The following is a 20,289-nucleotide window of genomic DNA, read 5'->3' on the forward strand; positions in this document are numbered from 1 at the left end:
GGCTGCTTTTTTTTTTTACTCCCAGTCCGGCCCTGTCTCTGAGTCTTCAGCAATTGTAGCCCAGCAAGAGGCTGACAGGCTGTAAACAAAAGAAAATATAAATTCCATTCCACTTTCGAACTCCTGCCTGCAGATGGCGCACCTTCTTTTCTGAGCCCTTAGCTCTTGCTGTAGATTTGTATGGCCGAATGAAAGACCAAGGCCGGCGATTGGCTATGGCGGTGACACGCCCCCGCTCTGCTGCTCGTTGTCTCTAGTGACCTTGCCCGGTCCTTTCAACATAGTTGAAAGACAGATAGGAACAGATAGGGATTGTTCTACACTTTAGAGTGACTGAGGAGCGAATAGCAGAGGCTGGAGGGCGGTTCTTGCACTGTATATATGTGCAGCTCTCAGATCAACTGATCGCACTCTTCAGCCGCAGTCTGTCTGTATCGTGCTGCTAGTGAGCTGATCTCGGCTGTAGTGGGAGATATGTTTATGGCTGTCTCTGGTGCCCTCCCTTGTAGAATGTCGTCTTCCCTGGCCTCCTCGCTGCTGCTGCGATCTGCTGCTTATGTGGGGGGCTCTTGGCTACCTGCCTCGGACTCATTCCCTGTGCTGGACCCGGCTACCGGCTCACAAGTGGCTCAGGTATCTGACTGTGGCCCCCGGGAATGTGGGGAGGCAATAAAGGCAGCCTCTGAAGCCTTCAAGTCATGGAGAGAAGTGTCAGGCAAGGTAAGGACCCGCCATGACACTAATAGGCCCTCAGCTCTAGCAGAGTGGCCCTCACAGATATATAAGGCATTGGCATTGCAGTGACTGCCCATGGGACACTCATTCATTAATTATGTGTCTTGTCCAACATGGTGCAGCCTGGGGGCAGGTCCGGACTGAGAATGAAAATAGGCCCTGGCATTGTTACACAGAGGCCCAATCAGCCCTCACCAGCCCACTAAATACTGACTTTCTATGGCACCTTATAGCAGCCCCTCTGGCATTTGCCAGAACCCACGGATTGCCAGTCCGGGCCTGCCTGGGGGTAATACCTCCATTATATGTATGTTAAATCTCCCTGCAGAGGATGTGCCTTAAAGGGGTTGTTCACCTTTGCGTTAACGTCTAGTATGATATAGAGAGTGATATTCCGAGACAATTTGCAATTGTCTGTGAATCTGCATCGAGGTGTAAGTAAAAAGTTAGGGGCATTTCCCCGGGTAGCAGCTAGGCTGGGGGGGGGGAGGGAGGGGGGTCTATGTAGGGTAAGGGGGTAGGATTTTTTTTTAATAAGGGGTTTACTTCTCTTTTAAATAATGCATTGGGGGTGAGGGATCTGGAGGTTCTTTATAATCTTAAAGGATCAGTTCAGTATAAAAATAAAAACTGGGTAAATAGATAGGCTGTGCAAAATAAAAAATGTTTCTAATATAGTTAGTTAGCCAAAAATGTAATGTATAAAGGCTGGAGTGAGTGGATGTGTAACATAATAGCCAGAACACTACTTCCTGCTTTGCAGCTCTCTAACTCTGAGTTAGTCAGGGACTTGAAGGGGGGGCCACATGGGACATAACTGTTCAGTGAGTTTGTAATTGACCCTCAGCATTCAGCTCAGATTCAAAAGCAGCAGTTATGACCCATGTGCCCCCCCCCCTCAAGTCACTGATTGGTTACTGCCTGATAACCAATCAGTGGAAACCAAGAGAGCTACAAAGCAGGAAGTAGTGTTCTGGCTTTAATGTTAGACATCCAGTCACTCCAGCCTTTATACATTACATTTTTGTCTAACTAACTATATTAGAAACATTTTATCTATTTACCCAGTTTTTATTTTTATACTGAACAACGCCGTTAAGGTGACCATACATGATAAGATCGACGGGTCGTAGCTTCACATCAACTATCCAATGTGGTCCTCGATTGCAGGGAAAATCAAACCTGCCTGATCGATATCAGACCAATTTTTGGTATGATATCGATTGGGGAGACGTGTCAGAAGCCCCCACAAATGGACAGGTAAGCTGATGAATCAGTCTAAAGGAGCAATATCGACAGCTTTAATCTGCCATGTATGGCCACTTTTAGTCTGTTGTCTGTTCCCAGGCCACATAAAGCAGCTGCAGCTGTGGACCAAAAATGATATTCTTAATAATCACCACCCATAAGTTTCCTCTTTTTTTGCAGTGTGCACAATATTTAATGACAGGCACTCCCACTGTATAGGGAAGATGGCAGAGGGCGGTTTAACAAATAATTAGGACTAAACTTCATGGGAGATTTTGTAGGATGGTGTCAGAACGACAAGTTGGATGTAGTTGCCTGGGTCAAAATATAATGGGACTGATACAGAAATCTAAAAAGAGGGGTTGTGGGTGCACTTGCATATATACTGAATTATTTAGACAGGGGCCCAAGGAATGTGCAATGATTAATTGGCCAATTCAGTAGCACTTCCATTATACTTTTAATATATTTTTACTTCGCCTTAGGCCTGTGACACACGGGCAGATTCGGGGAGATTTAGTCAGGCAACTTTGGAAAACAAAGCGCCACGTGTGCTTTCGCGCAGGCGACTTTTCAATATAGCGGACGGGAAGACACACGAAGGCAGGTCGGGGAGATTGTCGCATAGAAGAAGAGGTGATTAGTCGCCAGGCGACTAAATCTCCCCAAATCTGCTTGTGTGTCACAAGTCTTAGGAGTGCTCCCACAATCCCCCTTTTTTGATACAAAAATCTAAAGTGTAATCTACATGAAAATGTTTCCATCCAACAAGTCACAACTAACCGTCTTCATCCAATAAGATAAAATCTGATGTGTTCGACCGCCTTTTTTTCAATTGTATATCGGATGTAGATGCTTGAACAAACGACACCCTCAGACTTTATATGCTACAACTTTACATTCTAGCTATAGGGGATCACATTTTGCAGGATCCTACAAGTTGCATGGTGTTGTGTGCAGTTGCATGGCAAGATCAGACAAAAGCTGATCCACAAATCTGATCAAAATCTCCTGGTTTTACCACACGGTGCTTCTGACAGATGCATCACTGGCATGATGATTATTCTTTTATGTGAGCCTTTAGGGTAGGACTACATGGACGTTTTCCGTGCGATCCGACGCAATGCGACAAATCGCATGCGATGGAAATAAGGTAAGTGAATGCAATGTCGGATGAAGTCGCAGCGTTGATCTGACGCAACACAACTGTCGGATGCAAAGGCTGCACGCTGCGCCTGCATCCGACAGTCGTGTCACGTCGGATCAACGCTGCGACTTCATCCAACATTTCTATCTCTTACCTTATTTCCGTTGCATGCGATTTGTCGCAGGTGTTTTGTCACAGTGCGTCTGATCGCGCCAAAAGCGTCCGTGTAGTCCTATCCTTAGTTTCGTTTAAGTGGTTTTAGCATTGTTTCAGTGTTACACTCTTTCAGCACTCAACAACAGCGCTGCGTAATATGTTGGTGCTGTATAAATACATGTTAATAATAATAATAATAACATTTCTTTTCAGGAGAGGAGTGTGCTGTTGCGGAGGTGGTACGATTTAATGATCCAGAATAAAGAGGATCTTGCCAAAATTATCACAGCTGAAAATGTAAGCACCCTCCATTTATCATTAGTGAAAGTATTTAACTGTATAGATCAGTGGTGTAACTAGATGTTTCTGGGCCCCCCAGCAAATTCAATTTAGGGCCCCAAAACATTGGTAAGTACAACTATTCTACGAAGATATATTTAAATTGCTCATTAATTAGGGCCTTACTGGCCTCTACACTCCTGGGCCCCCTGCAACCAAACGGTCTGCTTTCTCTCTAATTATACCTCTGTGTATTTTTAAAGGACCAGTAACACTAATTTCTTTTAAGTTAAAAATCCACTCTACCCTTTTCCACCTACAGATCTATCCTGCAGAAAGTGTATTATGCTTAATGCTTTAAAAATAAAAAATTAGGTCGAAAAGGCGACTGCACTCCACATCTCCTCCTTGCCAGCCTTCTAAACCGGAAGTTAGTTCTTGCTGCAGGCAGTGTAACTTCTTCGGTGTCATTTATTTCTGTAAATGCAGGTGAGAGGTGAAGGAATGCAGCATTGGTCAGCCATAAATCTAAAAACTAACCGAATCAGTGCTGCATTCCTTCACCTCTAGTCTGCTTTAACAGAAATAAATGACACCGAAGAAGTTACACTGCCTGCAGCAAGAACTAACTTCCGGTTTAGAAGGCTGGCAGTCTTGCAGTCGCCTTTTGGGAAAGAGTGTACATCCAAAAGCAGCGTTTTATAATGGTATTTTTTTTTTTATAAATCATTAAGCATAATACACTTTCTGCAGGATAGATCTGTGGGTGGATTATTGCCCAGGACACTTATGTTGCTTTACACTTTGTTGTTCAGGGGTCATTTTGGCAGCTGCTTGCCTGAAGCCAATAAGTGTCATTAGAGCTAGAAAATGTGGATAAAGCAGCTTAAAGCAATGAGTTCCACTAGTAGGAACTGCAGCTTTCCTCTTGCTCGTGTAACTGCATGTGCAGAGCTAGCCATAGATTTGTGTCCCAAAGTGGGTTAGATGAAGTAATCTTTTTTTGGGACTCACTTGAGCTATGAGTTAGTTCTGTACATGCAGTTACACAAACAAGAGAAAAACTGAAGTTCCTATTGTTGCAACTTATTGCTTTCAAACCTGCCTGGCTACATTCTCACCTACAGCTAAAGGATGAGTTCACAATACACCGTTTAGTTAGCTCATATAATGCACTTAGTTTTCATGTGTCTCCAGTTTTAGCCACTAAGATGGCCAGCAACCTGATTTACAACAATTATTATAGAGATGTTGAGCTAAAACAAAGACACTCTTGCCTGGCATCCCCCTTCCATCTGTATTTAAAGGAATGCTGTCATGATTTTTATGGTGTAGTTTTTATTTCTAAATTACACTGTTTACACTGCAAATAATTCACTCCAAAATATAACATTTCATTCCTAAACCAACAAGTGTCTTTTTTTAGTTGTAATATTGGGGTGTAGGCAGCAATCTCAGGTCATTTTGCCTGGTCATGTGCTTTCAGAAAGAGCCAGCACTTTAGGATGGAACTGCTTTCTGGCAGGCTATTGTTTCTCCTACTCAATGTAACTGAATGTGTTGCAGCGGGACCTGTGTTTTACTATTGAGTGCTGTTCTTAGATCTACCAGGGAGCTGTTATCTTGTGTTAGGGAGCTGTTATCTGGTTACCTTCCCGTTGTTCTGTTGTTAGGCTGCTGGGGGGGGGGGGTTTAAATCTCTCCAACTTGCAGTACAGCAGTAAAGAGTGACTTAAAGGACCAGTAACACTAAAAAATTTTGTATTAAAAAATCCATTCCCCCCCCCACGAATAATAGGTCTACCCTGCATAAAGTTTATTAAAATCAATACTTTATTAAAAAAATACTGTTTGAAAACACTACTTTCTGTGTACTGCAAAACGGCGATAAGGCGACTCACTCTGCAGCTCTGCGCTCTGCATCTTCCCCCTAACCCGACTTCTGCCAAACCGGAAGCCAAGCACTACAACTGTGACAGCAGCCCATTCTATTACACAGCATACAAGCCGGATTTTGTGGGAAGTGGCAGCGATCCCCTTTTTTCCCCCAGCTTACCTCGAAGTGCAGGACTGTGGAACACTGAGTGCTGCCCCAGTGCTCTCTCCCATGCTAGCAGGCAGCTGACGACAAGCCTGAGGAAAATAAGAAGTCGGCACCTCGGCCCCGCACCCAAGCCCAGAGTCCGCAGCAACTCCGACCCCAGCTCCGACAAGAGCCCTCAAAGCCCCCTGGCGAACCTAAAGTCGTGGATGAACAGAAGACCAGGGATTGCTTGCAACAATCGGATGCTCTTTACAGTTAGAGCCACAAAAAACAGAGCCTCACGCATCAGAAGAAAAAAGCAGGACCAGAGCCGGCCATTGCCGCACCGCACAACCGACACAACCTCGCAAAGCCAGCGCAGACACGACACTTCAACATTCTCCAGAGAGAATGCAGCGACTCACAGCCGCAATCCAGCCTCCATGTGCAGTCTGCCTCCATTTTACTGCCTCGTGAGAGACTTTGCTCCAGCATGTTGGGCAGCTGAGGATGTTGAAGTGTCGCGAACAGTGGCTCTGCAGGTTGTGCGGTGCGGCAATGGCCGGCTCTGGTCCTGCTTTTTTCTTCTGATGCGTGAGGCTCTGTTTTTTGTGGCTCTAACTGTAAAGAGCAGCCGATTGTTGCCAGCAATCCTTGGTCTTCTGTTCCTCCACGACTTTAGGTTCGCCGGGGGGCTTTGAGGGCTCTTGTCAGAGCTGGGGTGGGAGTTGCTGCGGACTCTGGGCTTGGGTGCGGGGCCGAAGTGCCGACTTCTTATTTTCCTCAGGCTTGTCGTCAGCTGCTTGCTAGCATGGGAGAGAGCACTGGGGCAGCACTCAGTGTTCCACAGTCCTGCACTTCGAGGTAAGCTGGGGGAAAAAAGGGGATCGCTGCCACTTCCCACAAAATCTGGCTTGTATGCTGTGTAATAGAATGGGCTGCTGTCACAGTTGTAGTGCTTGGCTTCTGGTTTTGGCAGAAGTCGGGTTAGGGGGAAGATGCAAAGTGAGTCGCCTTATTGCCGTTTTGCAGTACACAGGAAGTAGTGTTTTCAAACAGTATTTTTTTAATAAAGTATTGACTTTAATAAACTTTATGCAGGGTAGACCTATTATTCGTGGGGGGGAATGGATTTTTTAATACAAAATTTTTTAGTGTTACTGGTCTTTTAAGTTTATCACAGCACAAGTCACATTACTGAGGGCAGCTGGGAAACTGACAATATGTCTAGTCCCATGTCAGATTTCAAAATGAAATATAAAAAAAATCTTTGCTCTTTTGAGAAGTGGATTTCAGTGCAGAATGTTGCTGGAGCAGCACTATTAACTGATGTATTTTGGAAAAAAAAATTTTTTTCTTATGACAGTATCCCTTTAATGTTTCTTTGTACAGTTCTGCCTTCTACATTTCTCACACTCACTCTTCTGCCTCTGTAGGGTAAGCCATTAAAGGAGGCACTCGGTGAAATCCTCTATGCAGCCGGCTTTTTGGAATGGTTTTCAGAGGAGGCACGGCGTGTATATGGGGATGTCATTCCTGTGCCAGTTAAGGACAGAAGAGCTGTGGTTCTTAAACAGCCTGTAGGAGTTGCAGCAATCATCACTCCAGTAAGTGAACCAAAGGAGCACAACTGTAACTCTGTATATTACCTGCTATAATTATTTGTTAGTCATTTGTCTAACAATGAACTACAATGGATCCTTTGCTCTTTGTGACTATATATAACTTGATGTACCATATGGCAACATATATATATAAATATATATATATATATATATATATACATACCTGTATGTATGTGTATGTGTGTATATATATATATATATATATATATATATATATATATATATATATATATATATATATATATATATATATATATATATATATATATATATATATATATATATACACACAGTAGAGATGCAGATGTTCCGCACACCATAAGTGGCAAAAGACCTGGGTGCTAATCCAAAAGATAAATGGATACAGGTGCAGGGTGGGACAGCACTCCAAGGATTTGAAGACAAGGATATAATGTCAAGAAAGTGAGCAGGTTTATTCAATCCGACGTTTCAGTTCCACACAGGAACTTTCTTCAGGGAAATACAGAACACAGTGCACAGTGCAGGGTTTAAAACAGCATAATGGCGCCAAGTCTGGTTGCTAGGCAACCGTATGTAACATGAAACATGCTGAGCTTAGAGAAAAACTAACTGATGTAAAACATGGTGGTTTAAAACAACAGTACAGACCTCCTCGCTGGGTATAAGGCAGAAACAGAGAGTAGGGAGTAATATAAGCGTAAATGAATGTACACAGAGCTAGGGGGCGTGTCCAGACGCCCAGGCAGTGATCAGTGGAGGTGGGGGCCCCTTGTGGCCGATCAGGAGACAGTGGGGCGGAGCGGATTGTTCGGCCCGAAGGGAACACCCACAGGTAGTGACAACAGTCATTCCCTGGCAACCGCAGGCCGGAATTTGCATAGCAGGTACTCAGGGGTGTAGCAGCATGACAGTAACACACTCAAATGAGTGCGAATACTCTCAGGTCTGCGCATCACTCCCCACCTACATCCTGGCACCGGAACTTTATTCTGCTAAAGCAGCCGCACCACCTTCCTGTGTGCCCACGTACTGAAAACCTTGTGTCGCTCATGTGTAAGGAGCCAAACCTTCCGCTCCTTCGCCCGATACTCCCATAGGTCTGTACCTAAGCCCAAAAAGCGAGTCATGGATCTGACTGGGATTAAAAGCAACAAAGTTGCAACACTTAGCTGTGCCATGTATCCAGCTAGATTAGGTGGAAAAGGTTACTACAATATAAGGAGGGAAAAGACAACAGATGGATAATAACAAAGGGGGAAATGTTGCAAACGTAAAGGGACATGACAAAGTCCAATGCATCGGATGTTCTAGATAAAACATCCAAGTGGCAATAGTTCATTAAGGCCACGTGGGGCCACAGTATCCAATGTGTAAATCCATCTGGATTCCTTCCTCAATAATGCTTGGTCCCGGTTGCCCCCCCCCTGGGCAAGGGTGGTTGGTAGTCAATGGCCATACATCTGAAAGTGGGCAAAGTGTGTCCTTCGGCTAGAAAATGTCTAGCCACCGGTTGAAGAGCCTTGCCTTCTTTGAGTGCTTTGCTAATAGATGAACGGTGGTTGGCTATGCGCTCCTTCAGAGTCGTGGTGGTTTTACCAATATAATACAGGCCACAAGGGCACGTTATGAGGTACACGATGTAAGTCGAGCAACACCCGAGTCTACTCCGGATTTTGAACCTCTTCCCCGTATGTGGGTGAGGGAAGTCAGGTCCTGTAAGTAAGCACCGACAAGTAACACAATCCGGGCACCTGTAGCAGCCAGCCTTCTTCGAGTAGTAAGCCATCTGGGCGTTGTATTGGTGATCCCCTTGAGGTCGGTTATTACCAGTAGGTCTCGCAAGTTTTTTCCTCTTTTATAGCCCATCAGAGGTTTCTCGGAGGAATGAAGGCAAAGTGACTCATCCATATTCAGCATGGGCCAGTGTTTGTTAATGCTGGCCTTCAGCTGCCCAGATGCTGTGGAGTAAGTGGTGGAGAAAATCAAGGTTTTTTTTAAAATGGGCTCCTTGATGGAAATAGGCTGGAGAAGTTCAGCTTGGGTGTGTTGGAGTGCCCTCTCAAGTTGTTCATATAACATGCCAGGTGAGTAGCCTCTGTCAAGGAATTTATCCAGCATCTCTCAGAGCTGCAATACAGCTCTGGATCTGGAGCTGTTGTTGCGTATCACACGCAAAAACTGTGAGTATGGGATCCCTCGGATGGAGGCCGGAGGATGGTGGCTGCTGGCATGCAGGATCGAGTTTCTGTCTGTTGGCTTCCTAAAGAGACGGGTGCCCACTTCTGGGCCTGATAGAAAAATGTTTAAATCTAGAAAATCAATGTCTTCCTTGCTATAATTGAGGGTCAATTTTATGGGGCTGTCAATCAAGTTAAGCCCCTGATGAAAGGATATGAGTGCCTCCTCCGTGTCTGTCCAAATCAGGAGAAGATCATCTATGTAGCGGAGGTAGGTGAGGATTTGTTGTCCCAGTAGCGGGAGAATGTACTTTGTTTCAAAGTCAAGCATATAAATATTGGCGTAGGACGGAGCCAGTGCACTTCCCATTGCGGTCCCTGCCAGTTGAAGGTAAAAAGAGTGTTCAAACCGGAAAAAGTTCCTGGATAATGTCAGTTCTAGGAGGTGTATCAAGAACTCAATGGGTACATCTATGGAGGGAGAGGATACAAGGGCTCTCCTGCAGGCTTGAATCCCCTGGTCATGGGGGATCACCGTGTAAAGGCTTGTCACGTCCATGGTGGCCAATATGCTGTGCGAGGGGATCGGAGGAAGTTCTGCTAGTTTTCTGATGACGTTGCCCGAATCCTGGGTATAGGAGAGCATGGTACTGACTATTGGCTGTAGATATTGGTCCACATAGGTAGAGATGGATTGATACAGGGAGTCCACTGCTGAAATGATTGGTCGCCCAGGAGGGGCTGCCAGGGATTTGTGAACCTTAGGTAAAGTATAAATGATCGGTGTCCTAGGGTACTGTGTAGTGAGGAACTTGTGGGTGTCCGTATCAATCCATCCAGCGGTCTTGGCCATTGATAAGAATGAGTCAAGTTCTTTTTTAAAAAATTTTTAAACCCTGCACTGTGCACTGTGTTCTGAAGAAAGTTCCTGTGTGGAACTGAAACGTCGGATTGAATAAACCTGCTCACTTTCTTGACATTATATCCTTGTCTTCAAATCCTTGGAGTGCTGTCCCACCCTGCACCTGTATATATATATATACAGGTATGGGATCTGTTATCAGGAAACACTCCGAATTACAGATAGACTGTCTCCCATAGATTCCATTATAATAAAAAAAATATAGATTTCCTTTTTCTCTGTAATAATAAAACAGTAACTTGTACTTGATCCCAACTAAAATATAATTAATACTTATTGGAAGCAAAACCAGCCTATTGGGTTTATTTAATGTTCACATGATTTTCTAGTAGACTTAAGGTATGGAGATATAAATTACAGAAAGATCTCTTATCCAGAAAACCCCAGGTCCCGAGCATTCTGGATAACAGGTCCCATACCTTTATAAAACCAAGGCTACATAAGCAATCAACTGTTCTCATATTGTCTCTAACCAGTGGAACTTTCCCAGTGCTATGATAACCAGAAAGGTGGGAGCAGCCCTTGCTGCTGGATGCACTGTTGTTGTGAAGCCTGCTGAGGACACCCCATTATCTGCATTAGCACTTGCAGAGGTATGTTCTTGTTTTTAATAGGAAATATATGTTGGATGCATGTAATCGTTTCTTGTTTCCACTGAAAAGCTGCTCTTGCCTCATTACAGTTGGCCCAGCAGGCTGGAATCCCAGCCGGAGTTTATAATGTTGTCCCTTGTTCAAGAGAGAAGACTCCAGCAGTTGGGGAAACCCTGTGCACTGATCCTGCCGTCAGCAAAATTTCCTTTACTGGTTCCACTGCAACAGGAAAGGTATATGTGATTCTTTCAAATATCGTCAACTTCTGCATTGTGGGACTTTTTTCGCAATGAAAGCCTAGTACTTGTGTGGTACCTACAGTACGTGACAGTTGCTTACTTACCGTAATTGGCTACCTGTGCTCTTACATTTTATCTGCAATGTGACTTTTTCCAAAACCATCATTTCTCCTATACTGAAGAGCCCCCATATTAGGATCCTAATGAATACATCCTTTTTTGGGTTTAAAGAAGATGTAACTTTCTATTGCTCTAAATAGAATGACCTACCTTACGGTGGCCATACACAGAGAGATCTGCTGGTTTGGTGATGTTGCCAAATGAGCGGATCTCTCCCCAATATGCCCACCTTGAGGTGGGCAATATCGGGCTGATCTGATCGTGGGCACTATCGACATTTGGCCAACTTTCGGCCAGATAGCAATCGGGGAAGCCCGTCGGAGGGCCCCATACATGAGCCAATAAGCTGCTGACTCGGTCTGTCGGCAGCTTTTATCGGCCAGTGTATAGCCACCTTTAGTCCCAACATTCAGCCGGCTTCTGCATAATCAGTTGAAATCTCCAGCTCATTTCACTTACTTCCTGGTCTATGTTGAAGCCCCGCCCCTTCCCCTCTCAGATCTCTCCTTATCTCTTCCACTATGAGATTAGTCGGAGAGGAGCAGGAGTGACAGTAACAGAGAAGCAGGAGCCAGTGTGGAAGCATCTGCACTGTAATCACAAGATTTTCATATTTGCTGATTCAATTTGTTGTATTTATTGACAGTTGCCTGCAATTGCATCTTAATTGATTCAACTGCGGTGTTGGACTATAACTCTCTGCACTTCAATTTGAACTTTTTTTTGTACATTTTTAAAGAATAATTTGATATTTCTATTATTGAATATACCATATCATTTTGTTCAGAGAGTTATAGTCCAACACCACAGTTGAATCAATTAAGATGCAAGTGCAAGCAGCTGTAAATACAGCAAATATGAAAATCTTGTGATAACAGTGCAGATGCTTACACACTGGCTCCTGCTTCTCTGTTACTGTAGTCTCAGTGGGACAAAGATTATTACTATTAAAGGACCAGTAACACAATTTTTTTACATTAAACATATTGCTTCTAAGCACTTTTAATAGCAAATACATCATACAGACACTTTAATGTTATAAGTACATTTTGAATAAATAACATTACCGGGGCTCAGGTTACAGCTCCTCTTGTGACATCCTTCCGTCAGCTTTCCCTCCTCCCCCTCCCTCTCTGTGTATGATTTTGGCAGTGCACTCTGCTTACAATGGAATCCAGACACTGCAGCACATAAGAAAGCCTCCATCCACCATCCCCCTACCTGATTTCGCACTAGAAACCCATTAATCACTTGGAAAGCAGGCTTCTTTACACGATACAGAATGCACCACATCGCCTTTTCTATATTGCCCCATACTTTCAAGGTAAAGTTATTTATTCAATAACTACAAATGGTATTGCAATTCCTGTATGATAGATATGTTAATAAAAGTGTTTAGAAGATATATTTGTTAAGTAAAAAATTGTGTTACTGGTCCTTTAAGTGCTACTCTTATATCTGCCAGGGAGCTGTTATCTGGTTACCTTCCCCTTATAAGGCTGCCGGAGGGGGAGGGGGGTGATATCACTCCAACTTGCAGTGCAGCAGTAAAGAATGACTGATGTTTATCAAGAGCACAAGTTACATGACTGGGGCAGCTGAGAAACTTACAATATGTCTAGCCCCATGTCAGATTTCAAAATGAAATCTAAAAAAATCTATTTGCTCTTTTGAAAAACAGATTTCAGTGCAGAATTCTGCTGGAAGAGCACTATTAACTGGTGTGTTTTGGGGGGAAAACATTTTTTTATCCATGACAGTATCCCTTTAAGGAAAAAGACTGACTGGGTTAATGTTAATCATGCCCTCTTGCGACATCACATGGATTGGAGACAGCACTTTGTGACTGTGGTACCACAGTGCAGCATGATATATCTTTGATATATGATTTTCAGTCATGTCGTTGTTAAACTTGGATAGTATTTTATATCTTGGAATCTCCCATGGAGTAGGCAAATTGATTTTCTTCCTTAGTGAATGACATGAGTCGCCTTCACCTTTTTCTTGTACATATCATGTTGCCTTGTATCCTCAGAGCCAAAACAGGTTAAATGCATTGCAGGGAATTAGAGTCCTATTATAATAGGATTTCTTTTCTTTTCAATAGATCCTGCTCCACTATGCAGCGGACTCTGTGAAGAGGGTGTCGATGGAGCTCGGAGGACATGCGCCATTCATTGTGTTTGATAGTGCAAATGTTGAGCAAGCTGTTGCTGGGGCTCTCGCTTCAAAATTCCGGAACTCTGGCCAAGTGCGTAAAAGCAAAATGTTTATTTTTGTCTTAAATATTAACGTATAATCATTATTTACATTAACACAATCAATCAACACAGTCAGTGGCATCTGAATGGACGTGTGAGCTAAATTCGCCATAAACTGTTTCGGTGGGCCCATTTCTGGGTTTTTCGGACCTTAAAAAAAAAATCAAGGTCAATGGAGAAGGTCCTAGGGGCCGATTCACTAAATTAGAGTGAAGGATTCGAAGTAAAAAAACTTCGAATTTCGAAGGTTTTTTTGGGCTACTTTGACCATCAAATGGGCTACTTCGACCTTCGACTACGACTTTGAATCGAAGGATTCGAACTAAAAATCGTTCGACTATTCGACCATTCGATAGTCGAAGTACTGTCTCTTTAAAAAAAACTTCGACCCCCTAGTTCGGCAGATAAAAGCTACCGAAGTCAATGTTAGCCTATGGGGAAGGTCCCCATAGGCTTGCCTAAGTTTTTTTGATCGAAGGATATTCCTTCGATCGTTCGATCGCAGAATTTGCGCTAAATCCTTCGACTTCGATATTCGAAGTCGAAGGATTTCAATTCCTAGTCGAATATCGAGGGTTAATTAACCCTCGATATTCGACCCATAGTGAATCAGCCCCCTAGTGTCTGTGCTGCTGTCAGTTCCGATATTAGATGATTTCAGGTATTTTGGGTCGATTTTTATTTTTGCGGAAATGTCCAAAAACATATGACTTTTCGGGCAAAGGTCTGTAGTTTGCCCGAACCTATTTTTTTAAATAATAAATAAGGTCCATTTGGGAATTCGGAGTTGCTCGGATTTTTATCTTAGAAATACTGAGATAAAATCAGAGCTTGATAAATAACCCCCTATATATATCCAAAACAGTTTTTTCAGACTGCCACCCCCTATATTATGTGTATCTCTATTTTTAACACATTTTACAGAAGCCCAACGTTTCAGGTCCTAATGAGGACCGAGACAATGAATAATGAAAGAATGAATGACATTATCATATAATATGTTTATTTATTTATTCCCATACCTCTTTATATTTCTTTACAGACATGTGTGTGTTCAAACAGATTTCTGGTACAGAAAGGGATACACGATGCATTTGTAAGCAAACTTGCAGCACTGATGAAGAAGGAGTTACGGATTGGACATGGGTTTGGTGATGGAGTTACACAGGGTCCACTCATTAATGAAAAAGCAGTGCAGAAGGTAAAAAGGAGGCTCAAAATGAAAATGATAGGCTGCTGCATAATCCATTGGGTGCTGAACTGATCATCTCTTTGGCATTAGGTGGAGCAACATGTGAGCAACGCTGTGTCTCTTGGTGCTCGAATTGAGGCTGGAGGGCAACGTTCTTCTGTTGGGAAGAATTTCTATGAACCGACTCTGCTCAGTAACGTCACCACAAACATGCTGTGCACACAAGAAGAGACCTTTGGCCCGTTAGCGCCAGTCATAAAGTAAGGATCTTTGCTTGCTTTTCTATTATAAATGACTGAAAACATGTTTGCAAGAAGAGTTTAATGCAAAGGAAATCTCACCTTAAAGGAACAGTTCAGTGTGAAAATAAAAACTGGGTAAATAGATAAGCTGTGCAAAATAAAAAATGTTTCTAATATAGTTAGGCAAAAATGTAATGTATAAAGGCTGGAGTGACTGGATGTGTAACATAAAAGCCAGAACACTACTTCCTGCTTTTCAGCAGTAACTGCAGGGCAATGCCTTGAGAAAGAGAATGCGAAATGCGTGTCGGGAAGCCTCTGTTCTTTATATATTTTAAAAAAAAAACGTTTAAAAAGAATTTTAGCATTAAGCTTTGGTATTGGAAGCGCACAAAGATCCAGATTATTATCATTCCTCTGATCTCTTTTACTGTAAGGTACTGAGGATTTGTGTTTTTTTAGGTAGTTCTTCTGATTGAGACTAGTTAACAAACGAGACCACAGTCCCCAGCGTCCTGTCTTCTCCCTTGTGTGGTGTCCCAGGGCTCAGATAGAGCACCTCTACTCTTTTTTCCTTTTCAAATCTCTTATTTTCATGAATTGCTGGCTACATTTTGATACAAATGTATACCTCTAATTGACGAACTCACCTTTTTAAAACTATTTTGACATTTATTAGGCACTAGCACTTTAATGAATTTTTACTAAGCGCTGATGGTTTTGTTAAAAATTAATTTTTTGCCTCAGCTACACTGAACAGTCGGGGCAAATTTACTTATGGTCGAATATCGAGGGTTAATTAACCCTCGATATTCGACTGTCGAAGTTAAATCCTTCGACTTCGAATATTGAAGTCGAAGGATTTACCGCAATTCGTTTGATCGAACGAAAAATCATTTGATTGAACGCTTAAATCCTTAGAATCGTTCGATTCGAAGGATTTTAATCCATCGATCGAACGATTTTTCTTCGACCAAAAAAAGATTGCAAAGCCTATGGGGACCTTCCCCATAGGCTAACATTGACTTCATTAGGTTTTAAGTGGCGAAGTAGGGGGTCGAAGTTTTTTTTAAAGAGACAGTACTTCGATTATCAAATAGTCGAACGATTTTTAGTTTGAATCGTTCGATTCGAAGTCGTAGTCGAAGGTCAAAGTTGCCCATTCGATGGTCGAAGTAGCCAAAAAAACATTCGAAATTCGAAGTTTTTTTTATTCTATTCCTTCACTCGAGCTAAGTAAATGGGCCCCTCAGTGTGAAGGAATAATTGATTGACATGTTATCAGTGAATTGATCGCACACTATTGCGCATTGTGTGAAGCACTAAGCATTTTTTTTCACTAATTGATGCACCTCTAATTGATCAAAATCAATTCTGGGTAAAATAGTTTGCTGCTTTTTTCTTCTTGGATAATCTATGATTGGTAATTACACCTCTAATACAACCTGATCTATTGAAGGTGAGAATCTAGACAAAAACTATAAGAAAAACATTTTCCTTGTTTTCCAAAAATATTATGTATAAAGGCTGGAGTGACTTTATGTCTAATATAATAGACAGAACACTATTTCCTAAAGCTGACCTTTAAGCCTGGGATTCAAAAATACTGTAAGTACCTGCTTTGGGGCCAATGAGAGCAACATGCAAGAAGCCAGAGAGCAATACAATGCTCACGAGCCACTGGTTTAGACAGATGTTTTAGGCTACAATGGGTCATCCTATGAATTAACCATACAAGAGTTAGTCAGTGATGGCAGGCAAAGGGCCTATTTTCCCTTTCTGGTCAGTGGATTGATGAGATGCAAAAAACTATAGTATAGTATTTGTACCAGACAAAGCATTGAGCAAAACAGAGTTTCCTTTATTTGGCTTAACCTCCTGTATCTATCTGCCATTACCCCTCCATTCACAAAAGGGAAAACTGAGAACCTGACTGTAGAGATGAGCATCTGGTAAGAAGAAAGCGTCTACTCCACCCAAAACAAGAGTGGCAGCTTTTGTTTATGTACCTCATTTAAACATTGTTTTTCTCCTACTAGATTTGACACAGAAGAAGAAGCAGTTGCCATTGCAAATTCAGCCCGTGTTGGTTTAGCAGGTAAGTCTTTACATTTTATGCTAAATATCAGAAAGATGAAATGAAAGCGGGGAAAGGTTTTATATCCAGCAATGCTGGTAGGGATCTTTTATTTTTGCCATTGTAAAATCTGGTGCTAAGAAAACAGCTTTTCATTGGAACACCTAGGCTGAGTCAGAATCCGAAAATCTGTCAAATTCATGAACAGGTATGGGATCCGTTATTCGGAAACCCATTATGCAGAAAGCTCCAAATTACGGAAAGGCCATCTCCATAGACGCCATTTTATCCAAATAATCCATATTTTTAAAAACGATTTCCTTTTTCTCTGTAGTAATAAAACAGTAGCTTGTACTTGATTCCAACCAACATATATTTAATCCGTATATGAGGCAAACCCAGCCTATTGGGTTTATTTAATGTTTACATGGACAAGGTATAAAGATCCAAATTCCAGAAAGATCCATTATCCGGAAATCCCCAGGTCCCGAGCATTCTGGATAACAAGTCCCATACCTAAACCAAAATATAGCACTCAGCAGGTTTTGAAAACTGCAAACAGAGATTTATTACAGAGATGTACTGAATCCAGGATTCGGTTCGGTATTCAGCCAGGATTCAGACATTTTCAGCAGGATTTAGATTCGGCCGAATCCTTGTGCCTGGCTGAACCAATACCAAATCCTTAAAGGGATACTGTAATGGGAAAAACATTTTTTTTCAAAATGAATCAGTTAATAGTGCTGCTCCAGCAGAATTCTGCACTGAAATCCATTTCTCAAAAGAGCAAAAAGATTTTTTTTATATTCAATTTTGAAATCTGACAGCAGCCTGCCAGAAAGCATTTCTCTCCTAAAGTGCAGGCACAAATCACATGACCAGGGGCAGCTGGGAAATTGACAATATGTCTAGCCCCATGTCAGATTTCAAAATTGAATATAAAAAAATCTGTTTGTCCTTTTGAGAAATGGATTTCAGTGCAGAATTCTGCTGGAGTAGCACTATTAACTGATGTGTTTTGAAAAAAAACATGTTTTCTGATGACAGGATCCCTTTAAAATCATGTGACTTCGTCACAAAACAAGGAGGTAAAACATTTTTTAGCTGCGCACAAAGTGCGCGGCTCTCTTTTTCCCTCCCCCTATCCAAATTTGGGTTCGGATTCGGTTTGGTATTCGTCCAAATGTTTCACAAAGGATAAGGGGGTTCGGCCGAATCCAAAATAGTGGATTCAGTGCATCCCTAATTTGTTATGCCCCGAATCTGCTAAAAGTCAGAATCCAAAAATACTCCATCTAAAATCTGTTGAATCCTTTATCCGGAAACTCATTATGGAAAGGCTCATGGACACCATTTTAGCCAAATAATCCGAATTTTTAAAAATGATTTCCTTTTTCTCTGTACTAATAAAACAGTAGCCCAACTAAGATATAATTAATCTTTATTGTAAGCAAAGCCAGCCTATTGGGGTTATTTAATGTTTACATGATTTTCTAGTAAGATCCAAATTACGGAAAGATCCTTAATCCGGAAAACTCCAGATCCCAAGCATTCTGGATAACAGGTTCCATACCTGTATAAGTCAGTACCAGCTGTCCCTTTAATTATATAAAAATGTTTTTAACCTTTACGAATTTTGGGAGTTTTGGGGTATTAAATATTATTAAATAAGCCAAATTTGTGCATAGGATTTAAGTCGATGAAAAAAAAAAGTTCTAGTAAATAAACATGGAAGATCATTTCATTGGTGAAGATGTTTTTGTTTATTTGTGGTTTCAGGATACTTTTACTCCCAGGATCCAGCACAGATTTGGCGGGTGGCTGAACGGCTGGAAGTAGGGATGGTTGGAGTGAATGAAGGTTTGCTGTCATCTGTCGAGTGCCCATTTGGTGGTGTGAAGCAGTCTGGCATTGGTCGGGAAGGGTCCAAATATGGCATTGATGAGTATTTAGAAGTGAAATATGTTTGCTTTGGAGGCCTATAATATAAAGTAGAACACTGAATTCAATAGGGGCCATGTTAAATGAGTTGATCAGTGCTCATTTAGAAATGCAGGGTGCACAGTGTAACTTTTTGTGCAAGATAACATACAGTAGAACCCCCATTTTATGTTTTTCAGGGGACCAGGAAAAAATGATGTAAAATCCGGGAAAATGTAAAATCGGGGAAATGTGTTAAAGTAACTTTATTGTACTGAAAGGATATAAGCACTGGAGTCCATTTTACTTTGAGATACAATATTTACTGTGTTGATAACAAGGGTTAAGCATTGCAATGTTAGGGGCAGATTTATCAAGGGTCGAATTGAAAATTCGAATTTCAAGCTATTTTTGAATAGTCCAAATTCGATTTGAATTTGAAAAAAAAATTGAATGTCGAAAAAAAAATTGAATGTCGAAATGTATCATGTACTGTCTCTTTAAAACTTTGGTTTCGACTATTCGCCATCTAAAACCTGCTGAATTGCTGTTTTAGCTATGGGGGACCTCCTAGAACATATATGGAGTCAATTGGTGGAAAGTTTTTTTTTTTTTCTCTAAATACTCGATCATGCTTCAATTTGAAGGATCAAATACAGCCTATTCTCCCGCAAAAATAAACCTTCAATTTTTTTTTTATGTATTTCGGTAGGTCTTTTTTTATTCGCAGTGACGAGAGTTCAAAAAAACTCCCACCACTCCACCTTACTTCTAAATTCGACCCTTGATAAATCTGCCCCTTAATGTTACACTATGCGGGGCATGTGCAAGACCTCTCTGTCAGTCACATACACAACCTAATAAGTGATTGGTGCAGGACTGGATAAGGGGCAGAATAATTGAAATTGACCATTTCCAGGCAGAACCATGGCAGAATATACATCTGCTTAGTATTTTAAACCTCTTTATTTCACTAATAACATTCATAGAGGGAAAAAAAAAGCAGGTTTTGGGAACATCAGGACGAAATTTTGATGTAAAATCCGGGAAAACATTACTGAATCAGGGAAATGCACCCATTGAAATGCATTATAAATTGGTGGGACCACAAATACAAAATGTAAAATGCGGAAAAACTTAAAATCAGGGGACTTAAAATTGAGGTTTCACTGTATTTTATTATCTACAATGTAGCATTTTACCCCATAATATTATAGTAATATACTATAGTAATAGTAGCCATCATTTCTGGTGTTTAGCTTTAGATGTAAGTAACTTTAATGAATGGCCCCAATTCACACAACATCGTCAGAAGTTGCCTGACCACTAATTGAGCTGCAGGTAATAAATA

The 20,289-nt window shown here is 41.7% G+C and overlaps 1 protein-coding gene across 1 annotated transcript; it reads left to right on the top strand.

Moving 5' to 3' along the window:
* The first annotated feature begins 267 nt into the window (after window positions 1-267).
* On the top strand, window positions 268-19,019 carry aldh5a1.S (aldehyde dehydrogenase 5 family member A1 S homeolog). Its single transcript, XM_018269522.2, has 10 exons — window positions 268-720; window positions 3,500-3,583; window positions 7,025-7,195; window positions 10,771-10,887; window positions 10,977-11,120; window positions 13,354-13,497; window positions 14,550-14,708; window positions 14,790-14,959; window positions 16,981-17,039; window positions 18,798-19,019. The coding sequence occupies exons 1-10, from the start codon at window positions 475-477 to the stop codon at window positions 19,001-19,003; spliced, it is 1,500 nt and encodes a 499-aa protein (XP_018125011.1). The 5' UTR covers window positions 268-474; the 3' UTR covers window positions 19,004-19,019.
* The last annotated feature ends 1,270 nt before the right edge of the window (window positions 19,020-20,289 follow it).

Source organism: Xenopus laevis, chromosome 6S (genome assembly GCF_017654675.1).
Source record: "Xenopus laevis strain J_2021 chromosome 6S, Xenopus_laevis_v10.1, whole genome shotgun sequence".
NCBI classification, from domain to species: Eukaryota; Metazoa; Chordata; class Amphibia; order Anura; family Pipidae; genus Xenopus; species Xenopus laevis.